The 26,639-nt window shown below is 34.8% G+C and overlaps 7 protein-coding genes across 11 annotated transcripts in view; 3 read left to right on the forward strand and 4 right to left on the reverse strand.

Annotated features, from left to right (window-relative positions):
• Window positions 1–2,228, forward strand: part of LOC114943021 (tyrosine decarboxylase) — a 6,056-nt gene extending 3,828 nt beyond the window's left edge. Inside the window, exons 4-5 of one of the 2 annotated variants that reach the window (XR_003821927.2) lie at window positions 426–610; window positions 1,183–2,228. Coding sequence is in view for 1 of the 2 variants with exons in the window: in XM_029318561.2 (XP_029174394.1) it covers window positions 426–432 (7 nt within the window). In the remaining variant the exon portion in view is untranslated. The other variant, XM_029318561.2, reaches the window with a different exon arrangement.
• Rpp25 (ribonuclease P protein subunit Rpp25) overlaps window positions 1–4,080 on the reverse strand; it is a 25,643-nt gene extending 21,563 nt beyond the window's left edge. The window contains exon 1 of the mRNA XM_029318570.2: window positions 4,025–4,080. The gene's annotated coding sequence lies outside the window, so the exon portion shown is untranslated. The remainder of the gene's footprint in view (window positions 1–4,024) is intronic.
• LOC146723431 (peptidyl-prolyl cis-trans isomerase H) lies at window positions 2,602–4,090 on the reverse strand. 4 transcript variants are annotated; one of them, XM_029318566.2, is made up of 2 exons: window positions 4,025–4,090; window positions 2,602–3,577 (listed from the first exon to the last, which is right to left on the reverse strand). In XM_029318566.2, exon 2 carries the CDS (start codon window positions 3,492–3,494, stop codon window positions 2,940–2,942), a length of 555 nt encoding a protein of 184 aa, XP_029174399.1. In that variant the 5' UTR covers window positions 3,495–3,577; window positions 4,025–4,090; the 3' UTR covers window positions 2,602–2,939. The 4 variants fall into 4 exon arrangements, with proteins under 4 accessions (XP_029174399.1, XP_029174398.1, XP_029174402.1 ...); XM_029318565.2 differs by having other exon boundaries at window positions 2,602–3,574; window positions 4,025–4,088; XM_029318569.2 differs by lacking the exon at window positions 4,025–4,090 and adding an exon at window positions 3,768–3,976 and having other exon boundaries at window positions 2,602–3,574.
• Window positions 4,091–4,768: 678 nt separating this feature from the next.
• Window positions 4,769–9,317, reverse strand: LOC114943018 (uncharacterized). Its single transcript, XM_029318559.2, has 2 exons — window positions 9,194–9,317; window positions 4,769–9,078 (listed from the first exon to the last, which is right to left on the reverse strand). Exon 2 carries the CDS (start codon window positions 8,791–8,793, stop codon window positions 5,974–5,976), a length of 2,820 nt encoding a protein of 939 aa, XP_029174392.1. The 5' UTR covers window positions 8,794–9,078; window positions 9,194–9,317; the 3' UTR covers window positions 4,769–5,973.
• A 17-nt stretch (window positions 9,318–9,334) lies between these two features.
• LOC114943022 (dehydrogenase/reductase SDR family protein 7-like) lies at window positions 9,335–11,235 on the forward strand. The gene is made up of 6 exons (XM_029318564.2): window positions 9,335–9,776; window positions 9,949–10,092; window positions 10,151–10,370; window positions 10,436–10,520; window positions 10,619–10,779; window positions 10,862–11,235. The coding sequence occupies exons 1-6, from the start codon at window positions 9,621–9,623 to the stop codon at window positions 11,050–11,052; spliced, it is 957 nt and encodes a 318-aa protein (XP_029174397.1). The 5' UTR covers window positions 9,335–9,620; the 3' UTR covers window positions 11,053–11,235.
• Window positions 11,236–11,294: 59 nt separating this feature from the next.
• Window positions 11,295–15,040, reverse strand: Pmi (Transmembrane protein Pmi). The gene is made up of 4 exons (XM_029318362.2): window positions 14,953–15,040; window positions 13,786–14,003; window positions 13,357–13,694; window positions 11,295–13,239 (listed from the first exon to the last, which is right to left on the reverse strand). The coding sequence occupies exons 1-3, from the start codon at window positions 14,973–14,975 to the stop codon at window positions 13,408–13,410; spliced, it is 528 nt and encodes a 175-aa protein (XP_029174195.1). The 5' UTR covers window positions 14,976–15,040; the 3' UTR covers window positions 11,295–13,239; window positions 13,357–13,407.
• Window positions 15,041–16,322: 1,282 nt separating this feature from the next.
• Window positions 16,323–26,639, forward strand: part of osp (myosin phosphatase Rho interacting protein outspread) — a 177,195-nt gene continuing 166,878 nt past the window's right edge. The window contains 1 exon segment of the mRNA XM_029318271.2: window positions 16,323–17,839. Coding sequence (XP_029174104.2) covers window positions 17,696–17,839 — 144 coding nt within the window. The 5' untranslated portion in view covers window positions 16,323–17,695.

Below are 26,639 nucleotides of genomic sequence, written 5' to 3' on the forward strand. Positions count from 1 at the left end.
CTTCTTTTTTATGATAAAATAATTCTCGAATAATATATAATTATATATGTATAATATTATATAGAAACTTTATTATATTTATATTATATATAATGTATACACAGAGAGAATTCTCTCTTGGAATTTATCTTAAAAATCATGGTAATCGCGAGACAATAAAGTGTTGAAAGAATTTTATAAGAATTTTCCTGATTAATTTTTACCGCAATAAAAAAATATTAATATGTACATAGTAAGATTTTTATTGTGGTAAATATTAATCAGAAACTCTAATAAAATACTTATAAAATTGTTTCGCGATTACTATGATTGTCAGGGTAAATTCTAAGAGAAAATTCTCTCCGTGTGTACATATTATAATATAAATATATGTATATAATAAAGTTTTTTCTTGAATTAATAAATTTCAAAAAATTTAATTTTAGATCGTGACGATGTCGATGACGGTCTCCGGCGCCGACTCGGGACGACGTAGATGATAATAATAAAAAGGGCCCTCGTTACACAGCCGTGTGATGTGGAATTGCGACGGCCCGCCGTCATCAACTTTCTGATTCCCGAAGTCGTGTTTGTCGACAAGGACCGATTATTATATCGATGGCATCGCCACGTAAGTGTTTAGTCAAGTCATTTGTCTTTGATCAAAAATTTGTGAATGCCATTCGAGATGATTGTGGACGATGAATCCATCGTATGTTTTTGGAGCACGAGTGATTCTTCGTGGCGACATGTATCGATAACGCATGTAATGCTGAGCAAAAAATTTTTGCGACATAAGATGAGAGCATATTTTAAGCAATTCGTAATTCGTGACAGAATTCGATTAAAAAAATTATTATAAATGCACATCTATATACAATTATACACATAATTATAAGTCAAAAATATGCGATTTAATATAAAATGTCTCTTCTTTTTTATGAAGTCTTTTATATAAAGATAAAGATTTATTATAAGATAAAGAGAATATCATTAAAAATATATAAAATAATTATAATTATATAATTATATTTGAAAATATAGATAGAATTCTGTGGTACGTACAAAAATTTTGTCTCGAGTTATGAATGATTTAAAATGAGCTTTAGAGGCGACTACGCGTATAGTTAACGTATAGTCGTGATTTATTTTGATTTATACATATATATATATATATATATATATATATATATGTCTGTATAGAAGAAGCAATAGTGAGATGAATCATTGTACATATGTAACATGTGATAATGACTGCCGATGTATGTACGGATTCCAATAATTTTATATAAAAACGCTGGTGAGTAATATATAAAAGCCGTGGTGAGTAATATATAAATATCGATCTCAATAAATTTATGCGTGAATTAACAGTGAACTATACTGGTCTCGATATATACTGTGAGTATATCAGAATTTCAGCATTTTCTCCCGTTAATACTACAGACTACGCAAAGGGAGATGCGTTATAATGCTGATACGCATTAATTATTTATATTCAAAAAGTACTTTATTTTAAATCTCTGATATAAATTCATAATTTTCATCTCAATTAAAGAGAACTAAACAATTAATAAAAAGGTATTGTTTAATATTGTTATAATCGATTATAAGTTAGCATGACAAACATTGTGATATATCCAATAGTCTATTAAAAAATCCTAAATTATAAAATACATTTGAAAAAAATGTATATTAGCTTTGAGACACTATGTAGTGTAATAATAAAATTATATTAGAATTTTTCGGGGAGGGGAGATCGTGGATATAATCAATATATTCATATATAATTGACTGGACAATTGTATGACCGGTATCACATCGATCAATGGAAATAGAGTTAAATTTAAGAATAATTGTATATAATCCTTACGATGTATAAGAAACAAGCGAGAAAGTTATGAAATAAAGTTTGGAGAAACACATAATATTTGCAAATTCAAAGATTTACAATTGTAGATTAATAAATTTAGTTTGAATCTCGTCGAATCGATGCTGATACAAATATATAAATGTATATGTATGAACAACTCCAATAATTTATTTTGATTTGATTAATTAATAATCAATCTCGAATTCATAAAAACAAAAAATTAAAGTATTAATCAAGATTATATTATCTTATAAACATAAGATATGTAGAGTGATTATAAAAATATTTATTTCACATGTACAGATGTTAATAATAAAAGTAAAGTTCGTAAAAGTTGAGTTTTTTTTAAATATTTACCCATTTATAATTTTAGCTAATAAACATATAAATTTTGTAAACATTTATTTTTGATAAATCTTTGTTAATAGTCAAATATGCAAATATTAAACAAATATTAAAGATTATAGTATACTCACAAATGTATATTTTGGATGTAATAAAGTAGCAATTTATTAAATGTACTAAAAATTGTTTAACATGATTTTTATTTTATTCCATTGTAAATGTTTTCTTCTTTTGATATATTACTTTTTATGAAAGTAATAGCAAGAAAATGCAATTAATATATGATAACATAATTAAGTTTTTTTCAATATAAATTACAGACATTATGTCCTAAAAATGTCTAGAAATAAAAGAAAAAGAAATTAAAATAAAATTGTAACTAATATTTTATACATATAAATTATTATATAAATGCTGTAGATCTTTTTAAACTCTTATATATGGAATTAAATCATTCCAGACGAAGATCAGGACAAAAATTCAAAATTGTATATAATAATGAATTAGAAGAATACATGTAAAATTATTGCATCGAACAAAAGAGAAGACTATGTTTGTATATAATTCTAATTCTAAATATAAATGTAGTATATAAATATATAATAAATTTTACATAAAATACAAATTTTACTTTCATATATTTTTTTCTTTTTTTTTTTTTGAGCAGGCACGTACAATTATATCAATATAATGTAATACACAAATGAATATGTCGTACAAATATAAATAAATAACATTATTACTACATTTGTCCACACTGAGATATCGTAACTGGAATTTTTGGTTTATTATTTGGTCCGGTAGGAACATTTTCCACTTTTCTCATAACAAGTAATCCATCGATTACTCTGCCAAAGACTACGTGTTTGCCATCCAAAAAGTTACACTTGGCACACGTAATGAAGAACTGACAGCCATTGGTATCTTTGCCGCTGTTGGCCATAGACAACAAACCAGGGGAGTCGTGCTTCAAAGTGAAGTTCTCATCTGGGAATGTTCCACCACTGTAGATACTCAACACCCCGGTACCGTCGCCGTTGACGAAATCACCACCTTGTATCATGAAATCCTTGATCACTCTGTGAAAGATGGCACCTTTGAAACCCAGCGGAACTCCATCCTTCCTGTATTCGCCAGTGCAGAATTGCCGGAAGTTCTCCGACGTCTTCGGGCACACATCCTCAAACAGTTCGAAGATCATACGACCTATCTCCGTGGTGCCCACCGACACGTCGAAGAAGACAACCGGGTTGTTGGGGTTTCGCAGTTGAGCCTGAATCTGGTTCCACGTGGGCATGTTGTTACAATGTTCCTTTCTGCAGGAGTTATTACGATCGTCATCCACAAGAGCTTCGAGACGTTCAATCCAAGGATATTCTACTGGAATATTGGCGTATATATAAATATAACCTCGAAGATGTCACGTGCGATTTCAGATCAGGATCTTCTTGAAAATTAAAACTCTGCAGCGTGTAATTCGCGCAAAATTGATTACTGGTGTCAATGAGCATCACCAGTAATGAAGGACGAGCTTCGTGTTACACTGAGCGATAATAAAAATGTATCTTACGTCAAAACACGTCTCTCGAGACGCGGAAGCGGCGTTCAAATGGAGGTTAACGTTTTTAAGGTTAAAGTCTCACGACGCGCTAAATTATTTCGGCAATTCCGAGGAAATCCATCACATTAAGCGATATATACGGATATTATTGTAGATCAATGAATAATAAGAAACGACATAAATGCGGTTTCGTGACGAGATATTTTTGTAAATAAACATCGCAGTGGTGCTCATTTCGATCATCTTACCTCGCTCGATTTTCTTACCTTGAAGAATGCGATAATTTCGGCGATCAAACGGAGACGCGAGTTTGTCCTTTCCTCAAAGTATCTTCGATCCTCAGTAGAATCACCAGCGAGACTCGGGACGATAAATAATACACCTTCGCCTAAAAATTTCGAAGGAGAACGTGACCAAACTCGACGACTGTTTGCGAAAAACTGCACTGTTGCTTACCGGCGAGGACACGTGATTGCGCGCGATTCCTGGTTTCTTCAATGTTTCCATGTTCTTCTCGAAGAAAATCTGTTTCAGCTGTCACTCACCGTCCCATGTTTCGCTTCTTTTTATTTCCTCCTTATTTTAGTGACTCGTTTTAAATGGATTTTTAACAGTCGCGTCGGAGAAAGTGATATATGCGCGGAGAAAACTCGATCAATCGTTCAAACGCAACAACGTGACGTATCTCTGACGTTCGAACATGTGATTGGTCGGTTTCATACATGCTAAACGTAGCTACACACACAAATTATTTGCTCACATATACATAAATAACAATATATATAACAACATATATAACAACTTTTATATATATATATATATATGTTTTTTAAATTTTGTGTTATATTTTTGCACTTATTTTATACTTTCTTTTGTTGCTCCTAAGTTATCAACTTTAATTATAATTATAATTTTATGATATACAATAATGCAATGATATATAATGGTGAGATGTAATTAGACTCTTATCAATATATATGAATATATATACTAAAATAAATAATGGATGGTTTTATAAAATAAAGTACACTTTATTTTCTTATTGCACACCTCATATTTTACAGTTTCAGTATATCATTCTACTTGGATATGACTTTTTGTAGGTAACGTAAGTTGCACAAACAGAAATATATATAAAACTGTAACACATGTCGCGTAGATTGTAGATCTTATTTATGTTTTCACGATATGTAACTTTTTTTCAAGAATGTATCATACTTTGATGTACACACACAATCCATTCTTTAAAATTATCTTACCACATATATAGGTATATTACCTAAATGTATGAAAGTAACTTGTAATATTTATTAATGTCCTGGAGAAAGCGAAGGACATGTATATCTTGTGCTATCTATTATTAATTATTAAAATTTCATCGTCCTACAAACATGTAGAAATTAAAGATGAGACAATGTAATCATTCATAAATAATAATTATTGCAACATAATAGTATCTTTTTATAAATAATAATTAAAAAAAAAAACATTTAATTAAAAGTCTATGATTCATGATGATTTCCTTTAAAAAAAAAATATCTTTTCTTTCCATCATGTGTTAAATTAAAAATAAAGATATAAAGTATGATTAAAATTGATATATTAATTTGACATAGCAGTAATTTCTTGACATAAAAAAGAGATGTTAACAGAATATGCTTTTGTGTTTGCAACACTTGTTTATCTGAGACTATTTAAATATTTTTATAATAGTTTCTTGTTTTGATATTTCTATCTCAAATTATGTCTAAAATCAATTTTCACATTTTTATGGTAAATATTTAACTGCATTGTGATGAATCATTAAATAATGTGATATTTTAGTCCAAAACATAAATAAAACAAATCACTGAAAAAAAATTAGAAAAAGGTTTAATATAATTAAACGTTACATGTATTTTTTAATTACTTAAAAAATATACATATAACGTTTAATTATAGCTTTTTTTAAATTAAATTAGATATGTATATCTTATGTAATTAAAATGTGTATGTTTTATGAACTGAATCTGTGTCAACTTTGTAACAAATGTACATAACACCAATCTTGTTAAAAATATTGCATATAAATAGCCTATAAATAAATTCTGTGAATTTCTCGGCAAGGGATTACTGTAAATTTGTCTTATGTACATTTTTTACTTTCTACAGAGTCGCATTAATAGCGTGTGCAATATCACAAGCAATGCAATGAACAACAAGGTAACGGTGGTAATTATATGTGAACCTTAATATGTTCTTTCAACATATTTTTGTCAGCAAAAGTTTCTTCGCAGATCTCGCAAGTAAAATCCTCTCCGTCATCACTATCATGCTGGTGATACTGTACAACTTGGATAACATGAGATGTCCCTTCCTGAGATGTTCCTACTAAAGTATCCTGCTCATCCTGATCTCTCTCCTCTTTCAAGGTTTGATCGGTCAGTACATCCATAGGTATATCTTCACTGCTCACTTGTATGATCTGGCTGGAATAATTTTCGTGGCTCTGGGGATTCGGTATCGCTAAAACAGGTAGCGATTCGTTCTGCTTCGATATTATATTTAGAGTATTGTTCTGTTTAGAAGATTGAATTAAGTGCATCGTAGATATATTATTTTGCCTGATCGTTTCGCCGAGCGCATTATCCACGGTTTCAGACACGATACGTACCGCGTCGTTTTGCTTATCCATAGCAATCATATTGAGAGAATTCCGGTGAGAATTCTGATCCACTTGAAGTACGTGAATGTTCTCATCTTCTTTACCTTCCACGATGAACCGTATATTGCTGTGCTTAAGCTCGGATATCGCTATGTAGCCATCGCCACGTTTCTCCGTGGTGACCACGACGTAGGCGTTGCTCTGCTTCTCGTTCATACCGTGCAAATCGTCCGATTTATCAGACGTATCGGTGATGGATAACAAGGCTTCATTCTGTTCCGTCTTGGAGATGAAATGGTCCAAGGAATTTTGCTTTATCCGTGCGTTGCACGACTTGGCTGATTTCTTCTTCGTTGGCTTCGACTTCGCAGAGGCGTCGTTGTTAGTCTTCGCCTTTGCTTCGGCTATCATCTGATCCGAATGCTTAACGATGTGCGCGCAGAGCTCGTCGCGGTCTTGATTAAGAGCACCGCACAAAGGACAAGGATACGGAGGACTGGTCGCTTCCGTCTCGTTCTTTCCCGCGGCGTGAACCCACCGAACATGTTCACGCAAGACTACCTTCTGATTGAATGCCCTCGCGCACAACGGACACACGTGCGGTCGCTCCCCGGTGTGGATCCGTTCGTGCTTCCTCAAGGTCCCGCCATCCCGGAACGCCTTCCAGCAAAACTTGCAGCCGTACGGTCGCTCGCCGGTATGCGTACGATTGTGTATCAAGTATCCTTGGCGAGACGAAAAGGTTTTCGAGCAGGTGTCGCATTGAAAGTGCGCCGGACTCCCAGCGTGCGTTCTTCCGTGTTCCCAGAGACCTTGTCGGGACACGAAGCTCTTTCCGCATTCGGCGCAAGTGAACGGCGAGTCTCCAGGATGCGCCGACAGTCTATGCTCGTCCAGCTCGTTCTGCTTCTCAAATTGTGAACCGCACACTTCGCACGAGTGTGTCTTCTTCCGGTGGATCCACTGATGGCGAAACATCTTCTGCTTGGTCGTGAACTTTTTTCCGCACTCGGAACAAGCGTGCTTGCCCCACTTGTTGTTGGGCACGCCTTGCTCTATGTTGTTCTGCATTATCTTCTTGGCGCAGGTGGTCTGATGATTCGCCAAGTGATTCCCATCTTGAAACTGTTTGTCACAATATTCGCACTCGATCGGCATGTTCCAGTTTTTGGAAGTGTGAATCTTCTCGTGAGATGCCAACGCAGTCGCGCGTGTAAAATTGATTCCGCAATGTTTACACGTGTACTGTTTACCGCTGTTTGTTTCCGCTTCCCCGTAATTTTTTCTATTCGCGTTATTATACGAAAGTGTCTCGACTTTAACTATTCCGTCCGGAGTATTAAACGAGTTTATCGATATATCATATTGTTGACTGTTGTTGACTGGATTACCGATATTATTTTGTTCAGTGTACTCGAATTGCGTTACTTCACCATTAGGCATTACAGTGAATTCCTGCAGAGTATCCATCTTCTCCTGATGATTCGCTATTGCGGTAACTGTCGATTGTTCATTATGAAAATTGTACGACGAGACCGGCCATTGAACCTGACACACATCATAATTCTGTATAGATTGAACAGACGAAGAGGATGGCATCTGAGACGTATTTTGCGAATCGGATGCGTTCTCCGACCACTTCCTGAACGTTTCCGTTGGTTGGGACATATTGTTCCCCTGTGACTGCATGATTGCTCGTCCCGCCACGTAAGTATGTATCTTCATGTGATTAGACAAGCTAGAGGGTCTCTGGAAGTCTGAGCCGCAGATGGTGCATTTGTGTGGACGTTCAACTTGATGTACCTGCAGCATGTGTGCTTGCAAACTGCTCTTAGAACGAAATAAATTACCACACGTTCTACATGCGTGAGGACGATCCACCTGATGACACACCATGTGATTATTCAGATCGATCTTCCTTTCAAATCTCTCTCCGCAAACAGTACAGGATAGCTTAGACGCTGTACATACCGATCGATGCTCAACCATCTCTTCTTCGGTAAAGAGACACTTACAGATCAGACAACTGACTTTCTTGTTCTCGAAGCAAGGATACATACCACCCAACTGACGCAAAGCTTCCACAGCCATGGACTCGTCGTCACCAGACGTGTATTGCTGCTGTTCCTCTTGCTTGATGTACATCGGATACACCACCTCCTCTTCGTCAGACTGTTCCGTAAGAATTTCAACAGCATCCTGCGACTCAGCAATGTCAGTGTTGCTAGAGTTATTCACCGGGACTTCCGCGAGTTCCTCCTGGAGAACGCATTCGTCGACGCACTCGACGGGCTCGCATATCTCCTCGTGGGATATCATATTCTCCTGTATGGCATCGTGCACACCGTCGAGTGGAAATGTCACATACTGCTCGCCCTCGTGAGTTTCCATTTCATTTGCCGTTCACTTACGTCCCGTCAACATTACAACAATACAAGACGTATTTGTGACACGCACGAGACAACGCTCGAGGAAACCTAGTTTCACCTCAACCTGACTCTTGTAGGTTAAGTTGGGCCCCAACGGTTGCGGACAAGTCAGGCTGTCGTGCTATTTATTTCGTAGATTGATCTATTGTATTACCGCGTCACGGACGATTATCATGCACGATTTGCGGTCGATGAATAAAATATATTCTCTCCTTCGTTCTGCGAGATGCCTGGGTCCAATATCGTCCTGCACAGAAAGAGAGATTACTTTTATATACTATGTGACATTTAATGTAATACACATTTTCTTGACGTTATTTAGAGATAAAGAGCGAGCGGATAAAAAGAATTATTCGAATTACATTTCAAGATGACTAAAAAAAAGACACTCTGTGCGGACTGTAAATTGTGATACTGCGAGGTTATTCGCAAAGCAGAACCCCACGTCGGGTATTATCTGAAGTTGCGCGATAACGAACGCGTCAGAAAGGCAACTGAAGAATGGGGGACGAAATGTTCCTAGCGAAACGCGACCAACTTCGTTCGTATTATTTGCAGAGAGAAATAATGGGTTTCTCTCCTTTATTTGTCTGGAAAAACAATTTTAGAGCTTATGCATATCTCTCTCTCTGTCAATGTCAAATTAAATACTGATAATAATGTGTGATTAAAAGTATATACGAATATATGTTAAAAATAATTCTTTAACATTTGTAACGGATTAGAAATTTATAGCTAAATGCGCATATAAAATTTTGTGATTATTCGATCAAAACTTGTGATATAGAAATGAAGATTATACGACAGGAAGAATCTTTGGGAGGATGGTACATTGTATCCTTGTTGATTAAATTATTTGGTTTTCCAATAACCATTCCTTGGCTGATTTATCATTTTATTAACATTATGCATCAAAAATGGAAAAGAACAGGTCTTAAAAATAAGGTAATATATTTTTTTTTGTTATATTGCTGTACATCTTTACATTTCTTTCAAGGGAATAGAAAATATAATTACATGATACGAATAAAATATTTTTTTAAATATATATTAATAATTAAAGATAATGAAGATTCGAATATATTTATAATTATATATTATTTAATGTAATTTTCAGGTGGTAATGATTACTGGCGCTAGTTCTGGTTTGGGAGAAGCTTTGGCTCATGCATTCTACCGCTGTGGTTGTAGAGTCATCTTGGTAGCTCGTAGAAAATGTGAATTAGAGAGAGTAAAAAATGATTTGATGAAGTCTTATAAAGTAAGTTCTACAATATTTATTTTAATGTACAGAGTATCAATAATTTTTTAATCTTTAGACAGTTCCAACTCATCCACCTGTTATTTTGACATTGGATTTAACTGATATTAATAACATGAAAGATGAAGTGTCAAAGATCATATTGATACATGGCAGAATTGATGTTCTAATAAATAATGCTGGTATTTCATATAGAGGCAAAGTTATTAATACTCATGTTGATATAGACATAAAAATCATGCTGACAAATTATTTCTCTCAAGTTGCATTGAGCAAAAGTAAGTGTATTATATAAAAAAATTCTAATGCTGTAAGAAATTCATTATTCATTATTGATTTGCAGTTATTCTTCCATACATGATAGAACAAAAATCTGGTCATATAGTTGGTATAAGTAGTGTGCAAGGGAGAATTGCTATTCCATTTAGGTATTTAATTGTAAATCACAATATCAATTTTGTTTTTCATATCAATTATGAATTAAGTTGACTTATGTTATTCATACACAATATTTGAAAATTTTTAGATCCGCGTATGCTGCATCTAAGCATGCGTTACAAGCTTGGTATGATACCAGTAGAGCAGAACTAGCGGACAAAAATATTAAGTTTACTGTCATTAATCCGGGGTACATTAAAACATCACTTTCTCTAAATGCTTTAAAAGACGATGGAGAAACTTACGGATGTTAGTATTTAAAATATTATAAAAGTACTAAATTAATAATTTTATATTTTCTATTTAATCCAGATATTAATTTATTATGTAGTGATGGACAAAACAACTGAGAATGGTTATGAACCAGAATATGTAGCTGAACGTATTGTAAAGTCTGTAGTGAAGCAAGAGACAGAAGTTACTATAGCACCAATTTCCCCAAGGGCTGCTATAGTACTTAGAACTTTACTTCCTTCACTTTACTTCTGGATTATGAAAAATCGCGCAAAAAAACTTGAATAGAATAAATATTATTTAAAAACTATTTAATTATAAAAATAGATAAATTGATTGATTGTTGTTTTATTGAGATGGATTTATGTGTAATATATTTCTTTTGTATAAAATATTTAAAAAATATCTTAAAATATTAAAGTTTTAATTTACAGTATAATATGAATAAAGAATATATATAATTTTAAGTAATTGTGAGTGTATTATTTCTAGAATCTTTGTACAGTAGGGAATAGCAGTTAAATAAGATATACTATTGAAAAGTAGATTTTATTTTTGTGGTAGCCACTTCCTGACTAGTGGAATATCTTTACATTATGTACACAGCTCCTTAGTATGAAACTGTAATTGAATCTGACGCGGAGATGTTTACACGAATGTGCTATCCATCTCTTGACATCAATTCATAGAAATTCCATTTATTTTAAATTTTAAATAAGAATCAATTTTATAAAATAATTTAATAATTCTTTGTTTCATGTTGCTCTTTTATCATTTTTAATATAAAAACATAATCTCCTGTAGACTATTAAAAAAAGGATAGCATATGTATATATTTAATATTTTATATAATTAAATATTAAATATTTTATATAATTTCTAAGAGTAATGGAGAAAGAGAAAGAGAGAGAGAGAAAGATGGCACATCCACATATATTTAAGGTACTATTCAATATATATTATTAAAATGATCGTTTACTTTATGTTGTTGACACTTCATTGAATTTTTCTATTTAATGTAAACAGTATAAACTTACTTAAAATATAATAACCTGTGAAAAAGAGAATGTCTACTGCAATATAATCTATTGTCATGAAACTGATTTAGCCATTTTAATTTGCAAAATCTTTGTATATATTGATCACACATTTGTATTATGGTTTTATTTCTACTCTTTATATAATGAAATAATTATGTGTAAAAAAAGTACATATAATAAAAATTATGTTAAATGAGAAAGAGAAATTAAATGTAACATTAAACTTCATCAAATGATCACACATACTTTCATGTGAAAATATCACATTTTACATAATATGTTGATAGTAACTGTATTATACATACAAATGTATACAACATTTGATGTATATTGAGAAGTTTTACATATTTGAAAAGGACTGCATTCTTTGCTCTAATAATAGTTTTTTTATATGTGCAATGGACTTTGTCTCTAAAATATTTTATTAATATTATAATCAAGTATATTTAGAGAAACAAGTAATAAAAATATAAATTTTTCTATGCTTTGTGTATAAAATAGAACTCTTTAGAACAAAATCCAAATGGATTTTTAGATACAATTGATCTTATCCCTCTTGTTTCTCCGACTTTTGTGCATACTCATTGCATAATACATACAATAATACAACAGTATTTGAAAATATATTCTGATTATTTCAATCTTGATTTGTAATACTTATCATTAAAATATTGTTAAAACAATATTCAGAACTATATACATTGTTCATTTTTTGAGCCCTTTTGTCGATGTACATATAAACGAGGAAGTTTCTTGTTCATGTGACTATAAAATTTTGTTATGTGAAAAGAGTTCACATATTGTATAATGTACAGGGGATTTTAGCTTTTATTATCATTAAACATTTACAGGAATGTATGTAACATCAACTTCTATTTGATAGGACTAATATAAATGATAAAAAGTTTTATACGCGCGATGAAAAAGATATATATCTTACTCTACATATATTTATGGTTAATAAAATAATCAAGGCCTAAAAAAATACATTAAATTTTTGTGGTCAACTTATTCTTCTGATATTATATCATTTCAACATAGATTGTTCTATTGGGTGAGAAAATCTAGGCAATATACCCTTTGACATATCATATGTACTGTGTGTGTTTTTTATTCTCTCTCTACCTATTTTATATTTACAATCTAAAAATACATAATGCTAAATCCATATGTACCGTTGCAAATTTCATAATTCTAAGAACACTTATGTCAATATCTTTTTTTTCCTCCAGTACAGAGACTGCACATATATATATATGGCTTTTGCAACTTTGTAATATAGTTATCTTTCACAATTTTTTTTTCAAGGTGGAGATCAAAGAATAACAATGTAAAATCTTAAAGAAATGACATGCCAATGTAAAAACTTGGATAAAATCTGGCTTTTGTTACTTGCATTTATGTAGTTTAGTCAGATCACATAAGCAGCACTCACCTGTGAGTAGTATCAAAGGAATGAAGATAAAAGAGAAATAAACTCAGAGTTTGCATTCTTATTAATTAAAAAGTTTTGATTCACAATTGTGAAACTTGGATATAGTGTGTGGCTTACCTTATTATTTCATTCTGGCTTAAGACAAAATCTATGCCAGTAATAACTTTTTCACTTAAACGCCTGGTACACTCTCCAGGCAGTAATGCTGAGAGCTGCCAATGTAATAGTTGTGTGAAGAATTCGTCTCCTCGTATCATCTTTCCTGACAAGAAACGTGGGAGACGAAGGACCTAGAACAGCTAATAGCTCTACGTGTGGTAATTTGCTGGTATCAGTCTCTACTTGATATTGGCAACAAGGATCAAATTGCCAAGAGACTGTATATAATCCACAGGTTATGATTGCTGTAAAACCTAGTGGACCACAGATGTATGGTCGATCGCCCCAGAGTAATCCTAAAAAAAAAAAAGAGCACACGCACATCAGATATATTATTTATTTCAATAATTATATGCAAATAATTTTTATATAAATTATAAAGCAAACCTGTGACGATTGCACCAAGACCTGACAGTGCAGCGGTCTTGTGAAGACAATTTCCCACTGCTATCCATCTAGAGGTTTCATCACCTAATTTCGATGGTTCGATAACAATTAAACTGCATTCTGATTCCAACGCTCTTTCTAACTCATATTCAAATGTCTCATGAGCGTTCTCACTGTCATATACTTCTCTGATAATGGCAACATTAGAGGACTCATCTCTATAAAAAAAGAGAATACATAAATTATTTTTATTTATTTTAATTATATATTTATTTATTTTATTTATTTATTTTAATTATATATTTATTTATTTTTATTATCTAATATTGTATTCTTTGAAATTATTCTATATTACTATACTTTACAGTGTATTTGTGTGCACAAAATTTATGTAATTCTTACGTCAACGTGCCAAAATTATGCACATATCTATATCTATAAAATTTTTTTATAACGAAGTTCGAAAATTCTTCTATAATAAAGTTAGTTTCGTTGTTCGATTATTGCTTGTGGGCGTCGTATTAAATAAATGCAACGCACATATTATTGAGTGCCGCATAATGAAAAATATTAAAAATTCTAATGCTTTCCGGGATTCTTTTCGTTTGTATGTTATGTAAGACATCGATTAAATTAATCAATGTTACGTTTGTTTTGGTCGTATAAGTACGCGTTTCACAAGACCGGTGAAAGCAGCGTACTGTATTTTTATTTCGGCGTCGTGATTCATTAGCGATTAAACAATAATAAGAAAAACATATATATAAAAATATATATATATGTATGTATATATATATATATATATATTAAGCTTGAACACGAACGACAGCGAAAGTGACAGCAGTTTACACGAGCCGCTGCGAGGAAGCGCGGATACATAAATCACGTCTAAGAATAGTTGCTCTCTCCATTTCGCGGAATCACCCCGACCATAAATTCCAGGATCTAATGCTTGTTGAAATATTTAGGCTCGGATATACACGGTGGCGAGAGATTTTATTGTTATGAAAAAGAAAAATCTGCGAGACAAACCGCGCTGATATTGAGGTTAATTTTGCTTCGACGGCGATGGAGATCGCAAAGCGGAGACGCGATTCGCCGATACTCCCGTCGTCCGAGGGACGTCGGATTTTACGGACAGTACGGGAGAGAATTCGGCATACGAACCTGTCACCAGCTTCATCTACCATCTTCAACGTCGATCCCGCAGATACTGAAACGGCGGTCTGCACGGACCGGAAGAAAAAGCATGACTCGTCGAACCGGACGCAAAAATCAGCTGATAGAGGGCCCGTCACTCGCGCGACTCGAGTTGTACTTCAGAGTTGTCGTTCGAGCACTTTTCGATTCTCTCTTGAACACGGCGGTACTCGAAGGCCAAATGGCGGCATTAGCGGCAAGAGCCAAGTTTCGATGCAAATATCTGCCTCGAATAACGCGCGGAAAGGTAAGCTGGATCATTTCCCCATAATTGAGTTTGTATTCAAATTTGTGTCAAGAGGCGCAAAGCGTTGTAACAAGGTTCTATTAAAGAACAATGCATATGGATGATAATAAAATATCTAATGAAATTTTTATGGAATAAACATGCAAAATATTACATTTGATATAGCTACTCTTACGAATAATATTGAATGATAATAAATATATTCTGCAACATATTCGAAATATTGTTATTTAGCTAATTTTTTACAGATTAAAATTAATGATATGTACATTTCCAATTTTCAAGTTAATATTTGATTTATTTTCATATTAATATATGTGTCATAGATCGAAATATTATTATAGATTTCTAAACTAATATTAAAAATCATATAGTATATAAATTTTAAGAGATGTGATGAACGTTATCTAAGCGACATCTAGATTTAATTGAATTTTGCTTTCCTTGATATAATTTGTATTATATGACGTAAAAAAGTAGTGGTGCCACCATACATGCGCACTAGCACATCTTACTTCTTTATACGCCATGTTTGAATATTTTTCACTTGTGATTTCATCGAGTGCGCGTCGTCTCTCTGTTTAACTTCGAATTTGAAAGATATACCTCGCGATTCGTTTTACGAGATACATCGTTCAAGAAGCTACGTAAGTCAATTTACCTCCTACGCTTTTCGGATTTAGAATCAAAGAAATATTCGCGTCAGAAAGAAAGAAACCAAGCGTAAAAGTGCGAGTAAAACAATTCGAGGAACATGTTCCGACAATCGACCTATATTTGCATTCTTAGCTGCTTTCTTCGTGTCGCGAGATCAAAAATACGACGCGTATATCGTTAAAAAATACAAAAAAAACAAGATGTAGGAGATGTATCATTGAAACGGGCATTGGCGAGGCAATATATATTTATAGCGATTTATTGCAAAATTTCAAGATACTCTCGGCGGCGGAGTAGAGTGAATGCGCGCGCAAGCGCGTCGTTAGTTCGCGCGGTGGCCGCGTGATGGCGCATGCGCGGCGCCTCGCTCGCGAGGGACTACATCGCGGGTGCGCGTAGTGACGCGGCGCATAGTGCGTTGCGCGGTCGGCCGGGTGAGAGTAGGAGCGCGCGCGCGAGATCCTACTCCGAACTCAGGAGTCGAACGGGGCCAGCGGCCAGATCGCAGATGGACGTTCGCGCGAGCGTACTGTCACGGGCAGCGCGACGCGCCGTGCCGTCGTCATAAGTGCGCGTGTCGTGTGTTGTGTATCGCGTAGTGTGTCATCGCGCGTCATTAACGCGCGGGCGCGAGGTCCTACTCCAGGATCAGGATCACGCGGATTCTCCTCTCGGCGGCGGTGTGACATTATTCGGGAGTGAACGAACGTGCGAAAGCACCTACGAGTTTCTATTCCGTCGATATATACATGTGTTTACACATTGGAGCGGATTGACATACGCGGGTGTTCGCGGATATCGGATACTTTCGCGAATATTTCGCCTTGAAAGTGGCGTTACCGAATCCGCGAGATATCATTGGTCAATTACGTGAAGTTGCACGTGCGTCATTTTTGTGTCGAGTGACGAAGTTGTCCCAAATTTGTCAGTGGTGCATCTCTGTTGACAGTCGCGTGACATTTGACACGAGAGCGGGATTTTCGTAAATCCACGTGCTTCCACCAGTGTCGGAAGAGGCGAGGTCGTGGCTGTCGCGCCGCGTCGTCGATCGAAGGGGATATACGTGAAGGTTCCGCGCCGAGGTGTGTGAAGTACGCGCCGAGTGGGGGCGAAGCGAGTGTTCGAATTGCACTGACAGTCGATGAGGAGTGTGTTGCACGAACGGCTCCGGTGCTCGTTCGCGGTGTCGGGATTGTAAACACGACGCGACGCGATCTCGTCGTGTACGACGTGAATCACGACGAGTCGGGATTCCGCGTCAATTGAGATCGATGAACTGGAACTGGTTGTTTGCAGAGTCGCTTCCGCGAGTGAAAAGGTGTGTTCCTTACGTACGGAGGAGCAAAAAATAGCAGCGTTTTTCTAACCGTGGAATTCGCGTTTTTCAAGAACGGCGGATTTCTCTCTCTCTCTCTTTCTCTCTCTTCGACGAAAAACCTATCGAGAGTTGACATTACGGAGAAGCCGAACAGCTGGCGGTGAATCTCGCGGAAGATTACCGGCGCGATCGACGTCAACGACCTCCGGCGTTCGCGATCCCGTAAGAGGGGCTTCCGTCTTCGAGAGCAGTGCGTGCGTTATCGCTGAAAGAGATTTTCGCATTGACGAAAGAGAGTCTAGCGTTCGGAGGAAAGACTGCGTGACGTGAAAGTGACATTTGTGTGAGTGTGAACATTTTGTGGAAGAGGCGCGACGAGAGAAGCGGAAGCTGGAAGGATAACAGAGAGAGAGAGAGAGAGAGAGAAAACGAAAGAAGGCGATGCTGTGTCTCGGCTGAAGATCCCGGCTAATTCGCACGTGTCCGCGATGTCGAGTGGCACGGCGGGCGGCGTCCGCGGCACCGGCGCCGAGTGCAGGAAGTTCGCGCCGAACATATTCAACAAGAGCAAGTGCAGCAGCTGCTTCAAGCAGAAGGAGGAGCACAGCGCGGAGGCTCTGGAATGCAACAGGGTGAGTTTTGCTTGATGGACTTCCACTATCTCCGTCCTCTCTCCGTGTAACCCTTCTTCCTCGCTCTCTTTTCGGGCTCCTCCTCTTTCGCTACCAAGCGCTTCTGCTTTCTGCCCTCTCCTTCTTTCCCGTTTGCATAAATATATGCAAATGTAGTTGTAGTTATTGAACGTTTCAGATTGATACGAACAAATTTCGACTTGTATTTGACATGAACTGCGCAGTTTCGTGCAAAAAACTTTAATGAAATTTGTTCATGACAATTAGGCATATTATATATTCGATACTGTTTGCATCTAGGAATTTTTTAAATCTTTTTCCGAAAGGTAATTCATTTTTCTACTTATTTTAAATAAAGTTTTATAGAAACATGACAATTTTAATAGTGAATTATTATAATGAATTATTTAATTATTTTATTCGTTTACGTATTATATATAACAAGATTTTCGATTTGTATTTCGCGCGAATTGCATAGTTTTACGCAAGAAACTTTTTAATAAAACTTGATGAGGGTAGTTCATTCTTTCTACCTATTTTTAATAAAATTTTATAGAGAAACGATAAATTTAATAACGAATTATAACAAATTATTATATTCATTTATCTATAGATATGTATATATATATTATTGACAGTATCACAGAGCATAGATTTCAACTTTTCCCCCCATTTTGTACCTGATTTACTTATATTGTGATGTTATACAGAATATCCCAAATTATCGGATGTATCTGTATATAATGATATTTAAAATAGAATTTTCTTGCGTGAATGAAAGAGGCAATTAATAATATAATAAATTAAAATTGATTGAAAAACAGGATTTTCCACAAACTAAACTTTTAGGAGAACATAACAAAATAACAATTTTTTAATAGAATTTATTTTAATAGAATTTGAAATTTAATTATGAAGATTGAGATGCGACAAATTGCAGAATGATCTGCCTCGATATTTTTCTTACAGAAAAATCAACTTGATATAAATAACAAAAATTGATTCTTATTGGAAAGACATCTTATACAGATCGTTTCCGAATCCTACATATTTCGTATTTTATTCATACATGTATTGCTTTATTATATACTGAAAAAAATTTGTTAACTTGATTAAACCTATCAACTAAATTATTATTTTGTTAATCGAACATATATTAGTATTTAAGTGAAATATATACGTTTGTTTTATTTAATTTAAATATTTTTATGTTTAATTAACAAAATAATTTAGTTGAAAGTTTAGTCAAGTTAACAAATTTTTTTTCAGTGTAGATTCTCTTCTCAATTCTTAAATAGAGAGGAAGAAAGAAATGACTCTTTTTATTCTAACAATAAGATAATAATAAATGGTTCGTTTTTCTCCCTTTCATATCTCTCTTCTAGAGAGATGTGATCTCTTTTTATCTTCTTTCTCTTATATTCGAGCGTTTGATTCAACTCTGCTCCTTCTCGCTCATGCTCGAATTCCTTCCTGAGATCGAGAACGAGCGAAGAGAAGGAACGGAGGACCTGTTACTCACACACACACATAGAGAACATTGATGTTATGTAAGTTCCGCCGTCATTCGCAGACCCAACGCGGCGACCTACGTACGGGCATTTCGTTTATGTCCTCGCGTTTTGTCCTTCAAGGTGACATCCGATCTTCCGGCTTGGTTACACCACGATAGTCGCGGTTCATTAACTTTTACCCCAGCTATCGCTGCGTACCGTTCTAGATCGATGTAAGTAAGAATGAGAGTTTATTAGTATCCCGACCACAACGCGCGGGTCCCGTTTAAATTATTACGTAATCCAGACGAGCGTCGCGTATAGGATATGTATATACGTATATAAAGTGCAAAAACAGTTCCGGCACGCAGAAAATAGGTAGAATGGTGCGATTTTTTTTCAGACAAATAATAACGATCGCGAGGCGTTCGCGAGACGCCGCATAAGTTTGCATACAGGATGGATATTACCGCTTGACGCGATTATATTGAGAGTCATGCTGCTGCGCGGTCGCTTGCCACATGGTATGGTTCTTTTTTTTCGCGGCAATTTGACGTTTAGGCTGCTTTCGATCTCGCGCTGCTTTGTACGCGCGCATTTTTTTATTCTTTGTATAATCACACGCGCATAACGAGCAACAATTACGCGGCAATTTAAGGGCACGTCTCAAGCGAGCGTATTATAAAATCTGGCGCGTTAAAAGAAATTGCTCGGTAGTAAAAGAATATTTTGGAACCGGCTTGCGCCTCTTAACATCATACATATATTGCATACGCGATTTTAGTACATATGCGTATAAGTATATATACATGAAAAATTTGAGATTTCCTTTTTTAACCGTGTTATATATAAACATAAATTGATGTTGATACGATAACAATTTAGAAGCGATAATCTTGGAAACTTGGGAGAGAGGAAGACTCGTATTATTTTTCCCATGGGTATTATTATTATATTTATTAAGCGTAAAATTAATTGCTCCTACCGATAAGAATAGAATAACGATGTTTAATAAGTTCTTATGTCTTTCTACGTATGAGATATCGCCGTGTCACGATCGTAGATATACATAAATATAGCTTCTGGTACGCGTATTCATCAGAACGAGAAAGAAATCTTTATAGTTCTGCTTTTTTCATCTCATATATGATTTTTATTTACGGCGAAATCTTTTTGCTGATGAGTGAATGGCCTCGTAAAAATCAAGGGGAGAGGGATAAAAATGTAATAAAAATCTTAGAAATTAATTCGTGCTATATGGTATACCATATAGCACAGTATACTGTGGACAGAAGGAAAAAAATATGTGACAGCAGAATCGTTGTCAAATGCGCAATTTTTCTGCACGCGAAACCCGTTTCTTTATATTTGATCATCATTTTACCGTTTCTTTTAATACTTCATCAATTGACGAAATTGATTATGCTATCTTTCAACTCCATCTCCATCTCATTTCATAATAATACAACGGATTGACTCTTATATGAATTTCTTTGGTATATCTGTGCAATATGATATCTTCGTAAGAATTAATTCTGATTTTAAATGTTCATCTAAAATACGCATATATCAGAATATTTACTATAAATGTTAGAATACAGGTATACACATAGGAATATAGGTATACACATAGAGAGAATTTTCTCTTAAAATTTATCCTATGAGAATCATGGTAATCGTAGGACAATTTGATATATCGGAAGAATTTTATCAGAGTATCTCTGATTAATATTTATCACAATAAAAATATTAATATCAACTACAATAAGATATAAAATATGTTTGATTAATTTTACTATATGTATAATAAAAATTACTATGTACATATTAATATTTTTTATTGTGATAAATATTTACTCAGAAAAACTCTTATATATAAAATGTTGTTCCACAATTACCATAATTTTCATAAATTTTAAAAGAAAATTTTCTCCGTATGTAAATCGAAATCAAAATATATGTATAAAACGAAAAATTTAATAGAAATGATTATTACATGAATTCTAATTTATTGGCATCTCAATGGATTATTATTTCGCGTATTTTTAAGTAAGATTGACGGATTAAAGCGAGATGATTGCGAAAATTGGCTCGCGCGCGTTCAATGTTCGCCAATACGCCAGCTGTTTTTTTCCCGGTCCTCGCGCCGTTGCAAATTTCGGAATGTCGGCAGCCTTGCGACCTGTTCTCAGTGCATTCCAGCCAACTCTTCCTCCAGCACCCCTACGAGAGAAGAAGGCCCCCTCCGAGAGTTGTTGGCCTGTCGGCTTTCGCATGGATGCGGTATCTCTGTATCGGTTTATTCTTCCCGTCTCGCTCTTCTCTGGGATGCTCTTCTCCGTCTCTCCCATAAGACCGCAAATAACGTATGCATATGCGCGACGCAATGTTAAATTTCTTTACTCGTTGCATATCGGCCTCTCCGTAAATTTCACGTCGTGCGGTGAGATAGCAGAAAAAAATCGACGCTAATTTGTCAATCGATATTATTGCCTTTCTGTGTATATCGCGCGTTATTTTCCAAGTAAAAGTATAGCATTATGTTATTTACTCCCTAGAAACCTGTAAATTACGTTTCCGTGAGATTTGGTATCTTAGCAAGGGAAAACAAATGGAAAAGGAGTTGATTTTCATTTATCTTCCAAGGAGATATCTCTCATTCGTATATATCACGAGATCTAATTTCAGCAGGCACACCGCGAGAATATACAATCGTACTCTCCGTACGATAGAAAATACGATTAACAAAAGAAATCGGTCTTATTACGCGCATATGTACGTTCTTGTTCTTGACTAAAGAGACCCTTGGGCCATACTCGCTCGTGACCGGCCATTATCGGCGTGCAGCTTGGTATTTTCAGAGTCCGATTACTTCTTCGTGAGCGCCTTCGTAAGTGCCTTCGAGAAATAATTTCCTGGGGTGAGAGGGCTCGAGACGCGGTCGGGACGTACCTTAAATTTTGATCCGGTGAAATGATTCCGAGATATCTTACGGTACCTCGGGCTTCCTCCCGGCTTTCGCTAATATATATCTTTCTTTTCTATCAATTTTCAACGGGAATGTTTTTTTACGTCCACCGTAATCCTTAATGAAACTTTATCCTAATTATAACGAAAACATTATTATCTGCTCAGAAGAATTTTTTATTCATATCTTTATTGATGTCAAGTCTGATGAATCTATTAATTTTTATAATATATACGCGTGTGTACATGTCGTACAAAACACTAAGCATATTTAGAATAGCTTAGAGATAATCAATTTAATAATATTGTAATTGAAAGCATCGCTAGATTAATATCAGTTAATCATTGCTATTTTGTACAATCTTTTTTATGAAAATCGTGCGTACACTGAAAAAAATTTGTTAACTTGATTAAATTATTCAATTAAATACTATATTTTGGTAATTGAACATATAGAAATATTTTAATTAGATATACAGCATATTAAATCTAACATAACGTGTATTTGACTTAAATACTTATATATGTTTAATTAACAAAATTATATTTAGTTGAATGATTTAGTTATTCCAGTTAACAACTTTTTTTAGTGTACATACATATACGCATAATATGCATGTAACAATTTTGTTTACCAATTTAGCGATATTAGTATTTGTGACTTGATGGACGCGCACATATACGATACTTAATTAATAGCGAGAAATTATGGATTCTCCCCGATTCGACGGATGATAATTAACGCGCGTTATTACATAATTGATGTCGATGGTAATTTTTTCGTCCTCGCTTTTATTTACTTTGTCTCGTTGATGGGATCTCGTCGTGGCGATCGAACAACAATTTATCGCTCGATTGAGGAATCGATGCAAAGAATTAATAGCTCATAGCTCAGAATGAAATTTCGTTTTGCAATAAAATCGGATGTCTGCTTGCTTTGCGATTAACATGCGGAGATAATTCCTACGTTAGAGACACTGATGAAATGGAGAAAAACCATTAATTAACGTCAATCGAGTCACGAACATTATTACCATATACATTGTCGCATACATTTTTTACATTGCATGAGTTACCGTATATTGTGAAAAAGCTTGTACCATAATTAAAAGTAAATGAGTAAATACTATATTCATCAATTACGCGAGGGCAAAATTTGATGTATCAAAAAGATAAGCATGGGACGTATTTTTAAACCGGTATATAAACGTATTCTGTACTGTCTCATAGCAGAATGTTGTTTCATACAACATCATTTTTATCTCATGTTTATTGCGAAACTTTATTACAAAAACTTCTTCTCCGAGCGACTCAAACAAGGTAAAGAAGGTTACGCGAATTAACATTCCAGTAGCGGCCGAGCTAGTTCTCGGTTTATTGTTCATGTATTTTTACGATAACGCGCCCGATATGCAATCAGGTTTTCATTTCGGTCCGAGAGAGACGTATTTTTTTCCTTCGTCGGGGAATAATTTTCGCCGTCAGGGTCATTTTTTTTCGCGTGTTCGATAGATAATTGGTAATTAAATGCGCACGAGAAAACTCTTTATGGCGTTTTAATTATTGTTAAAGGGATATACACATTGGTGGTCTTAATTAAAATAATACCATACCGATCGTTGCGGAAAATCATAAGATGCCGAAGACTGGTCAAAAAAGTGCGGCAAAGCTATAAAATTGAAGGCTGTTTATTTCACTTTACGCGAGACCTGCGTGATTGTAATAACGTCATCCGACGACAATTTATTATCAGATGAACGAAGATACATGCTATCTGTTGCATACGTAGATATGTGATATAACAATCTGTAAATTGTTCACACAGTCCACAGTTTCGCGTATTATTTTTATAAGCATTATTATTTTTCTTAATTTCTAATATTTAATTTTTCACGAATATTAGCTAATTTTGTTGAATTTTTATCTCAAAAATAAACCTCGCATTTTTTTGTTTACTAATGAATATTTTTAAATGTAATGCTTGCAAAATTATTGCTTGTACAGATACAAAATGATAGCCATTGACAATAACTTTGCAACGTATGTGATTATAAATTGAGTAAGCAGAGATGTTCAGTGATTCGACATGACTCAAAACATTCCCTGCGATATTTATGATTTCGTGATTATATCTACGTATACATACAATGTATGTACAATACGAGATATCCGCGTGCTCGCAGAATATAAATTTCTCTTCAATCGCATCTGCTGCTTTTGTTATGGCCAGAAATTATTAATATAGATGATAAAAATCACTATCGCATTTCTCTCAAAAAATATTCTCGAATCGTAAAGGCCTGAAAAAATGTTGTTAAATAATAAATACATTTAATTATTTTAGATCATTTTTTTAACATACATAATATAACGTAAAATCGTTTTTTTTTATTAAAATTTTCTGGAATAGACATCTAAGATAAACCGCCGAATATTTAAGAGAAACCTTTGAGCTCGCAACGGTCTTCATTTATCTGACACGTAGATCGAAACCTGCGGCGAAGAATTCCTGCGGGGGAATATAGCCGTTGAAATTTGTAAGCGCGATGACTTGAATATCATATGCGTCTCGAAAAATATGCGTTTTATCGTAATCGAAATGCATAACATTGCGGATTGTCTACGCACGATAATAGACGTCGTCGCGCATTTATATATACGGTGTTAAAATCACACAGCTTTACACTTCGAAGCGCGCATCAGTATGCAAAAGATCGTCTTCGGTAAGAATTTTGGGCTTGTCGTCGACGTACGGAGAACTTTTGGCAGCGTCGAAAATGGCACATTTCAATACCTTGAGATTAAAATAAACTTTAAATAATGACTTTGCGAACGCGAGATTCAAATTATCTCGTCCTCATTTATTCGTATAACTTTTTTTCCTTCAAAGAAATTGTTCGAATTTTAATTATACCGTTTAATGAGCAATTTTTATATATTTTTTTATACCACATACTTAGGATGATGATTTACATTCTTCAAGTAATAAAGTCTCACAGACAAAATATTGAAAACGTTATAGAAAAAAATTGATAATATTGTATAATGAAAATATAAGAAAAAAATATAATAAGCACAAATCTCTCTTTATTTGCAGTCCATTTAAAGAATAATTGCACACACACGCAAAGAATCATTCATATATTTTATAATAATTCTACAGAAACGATATTGTTTTATTCATTTTACGGTTAGTACGGTATATTCGTAAATAATCTATGAAGCTCCGACTATAGTTTGTAATTTATTCCGGTCTCGCGTGCCGGTCGGTCGAAACTTCATCCGTTCTACATGCATAACCTGTCCATTGTTAGTCGCATATTTAGTTGGAATACGACGTTGTCAGCCATAAGCCAAAGTACTGTTATGTTCGGCGATATATAAATATGACGTATCGCTCGTTCGATCTTGATTCGTATTTGTTTCACGCCTTCGGGAGCGCGAATTTTGAGGTTCGCCGTTTTAATTACAAGCTAAAGCACCGCGATGACGATAAAACAAATATCTCTATATACATAATTCATTTTACATCGAGATGAAAAGATGCGCGATAAATAACTATTACTTATTGTTACATGCTAGAGCTGCTTCATCACTCTCTTCTTTCTTCCAAGCTGCACTTGTGACACGTTTGTCTCTACTTCCTGTATCTCCTTAACGGATATCACATTTCCTCAGTGTTAACAAAATGATAAATTAAACAGCGGAATAGTAAAAATTTTAGAAAAAATTAATTTTTTTAGCGACACATTTACCCTGATTCTTAATTCGACACACATTCTTCATATTGACTAGAAAATATTAGATCGGAAATTGACAGAGCGCGTAAATGCATAAAAAATAAAAAGAGATCGCGACGAAGAAAATCGATTAAACGGTCCATTATGATTCGTATGGCACAAAAGGAGCATCTCGCGATCCGTAATCACGACGAGCCGAGAGTGACCATTCTCATCCCTAACGCGTTGTTACAAAAAGACAGAAAGTTACTGAAAGACGGGCAGCCAGTCGTAACGGTATACGATATACGTATATAGGAGAAAGAAAGGAGAAAGAGAGAGGGTCTGGTTGACGACGACGTTAAATGAAACCGCCTGTAGATTGTTCCTAGTGAATGAAGGTAGCGACGACGAGGTGGGCCGCCGCCTTACGGTGCATTCATCCTCGATCGAATAGCCCCCGGCCGATTAATCGAGTCTGGTAAAGAGCAAGAGCGAGAGAGAAAGAGAAAAGGCATGTATATACACTCCTTTCCATCGAATCGCAGCTTTTTCCTCGCGCAACCTTCGTCCATAGAAGCCGTTGTACGCACGGCTCTCTACCTTTATAAGGGCTTCATT

Source organism: Nylanderia fulva, unplaced genomic scaffold, assembly GCF_048542155.1.
Source record: "Nylanderia fulva isolate GAGA-0341 unplaced genomic scaffold, ASM4854215v1 Scaffold2, whole genome shotgun sequence".
Taxonomy (NCBI): Eukaryota; Metazoa; Arthropoda; class Insecta; order Hymenoptera; family Formicidae; genus Nylanderia; species Nylanderia fulva.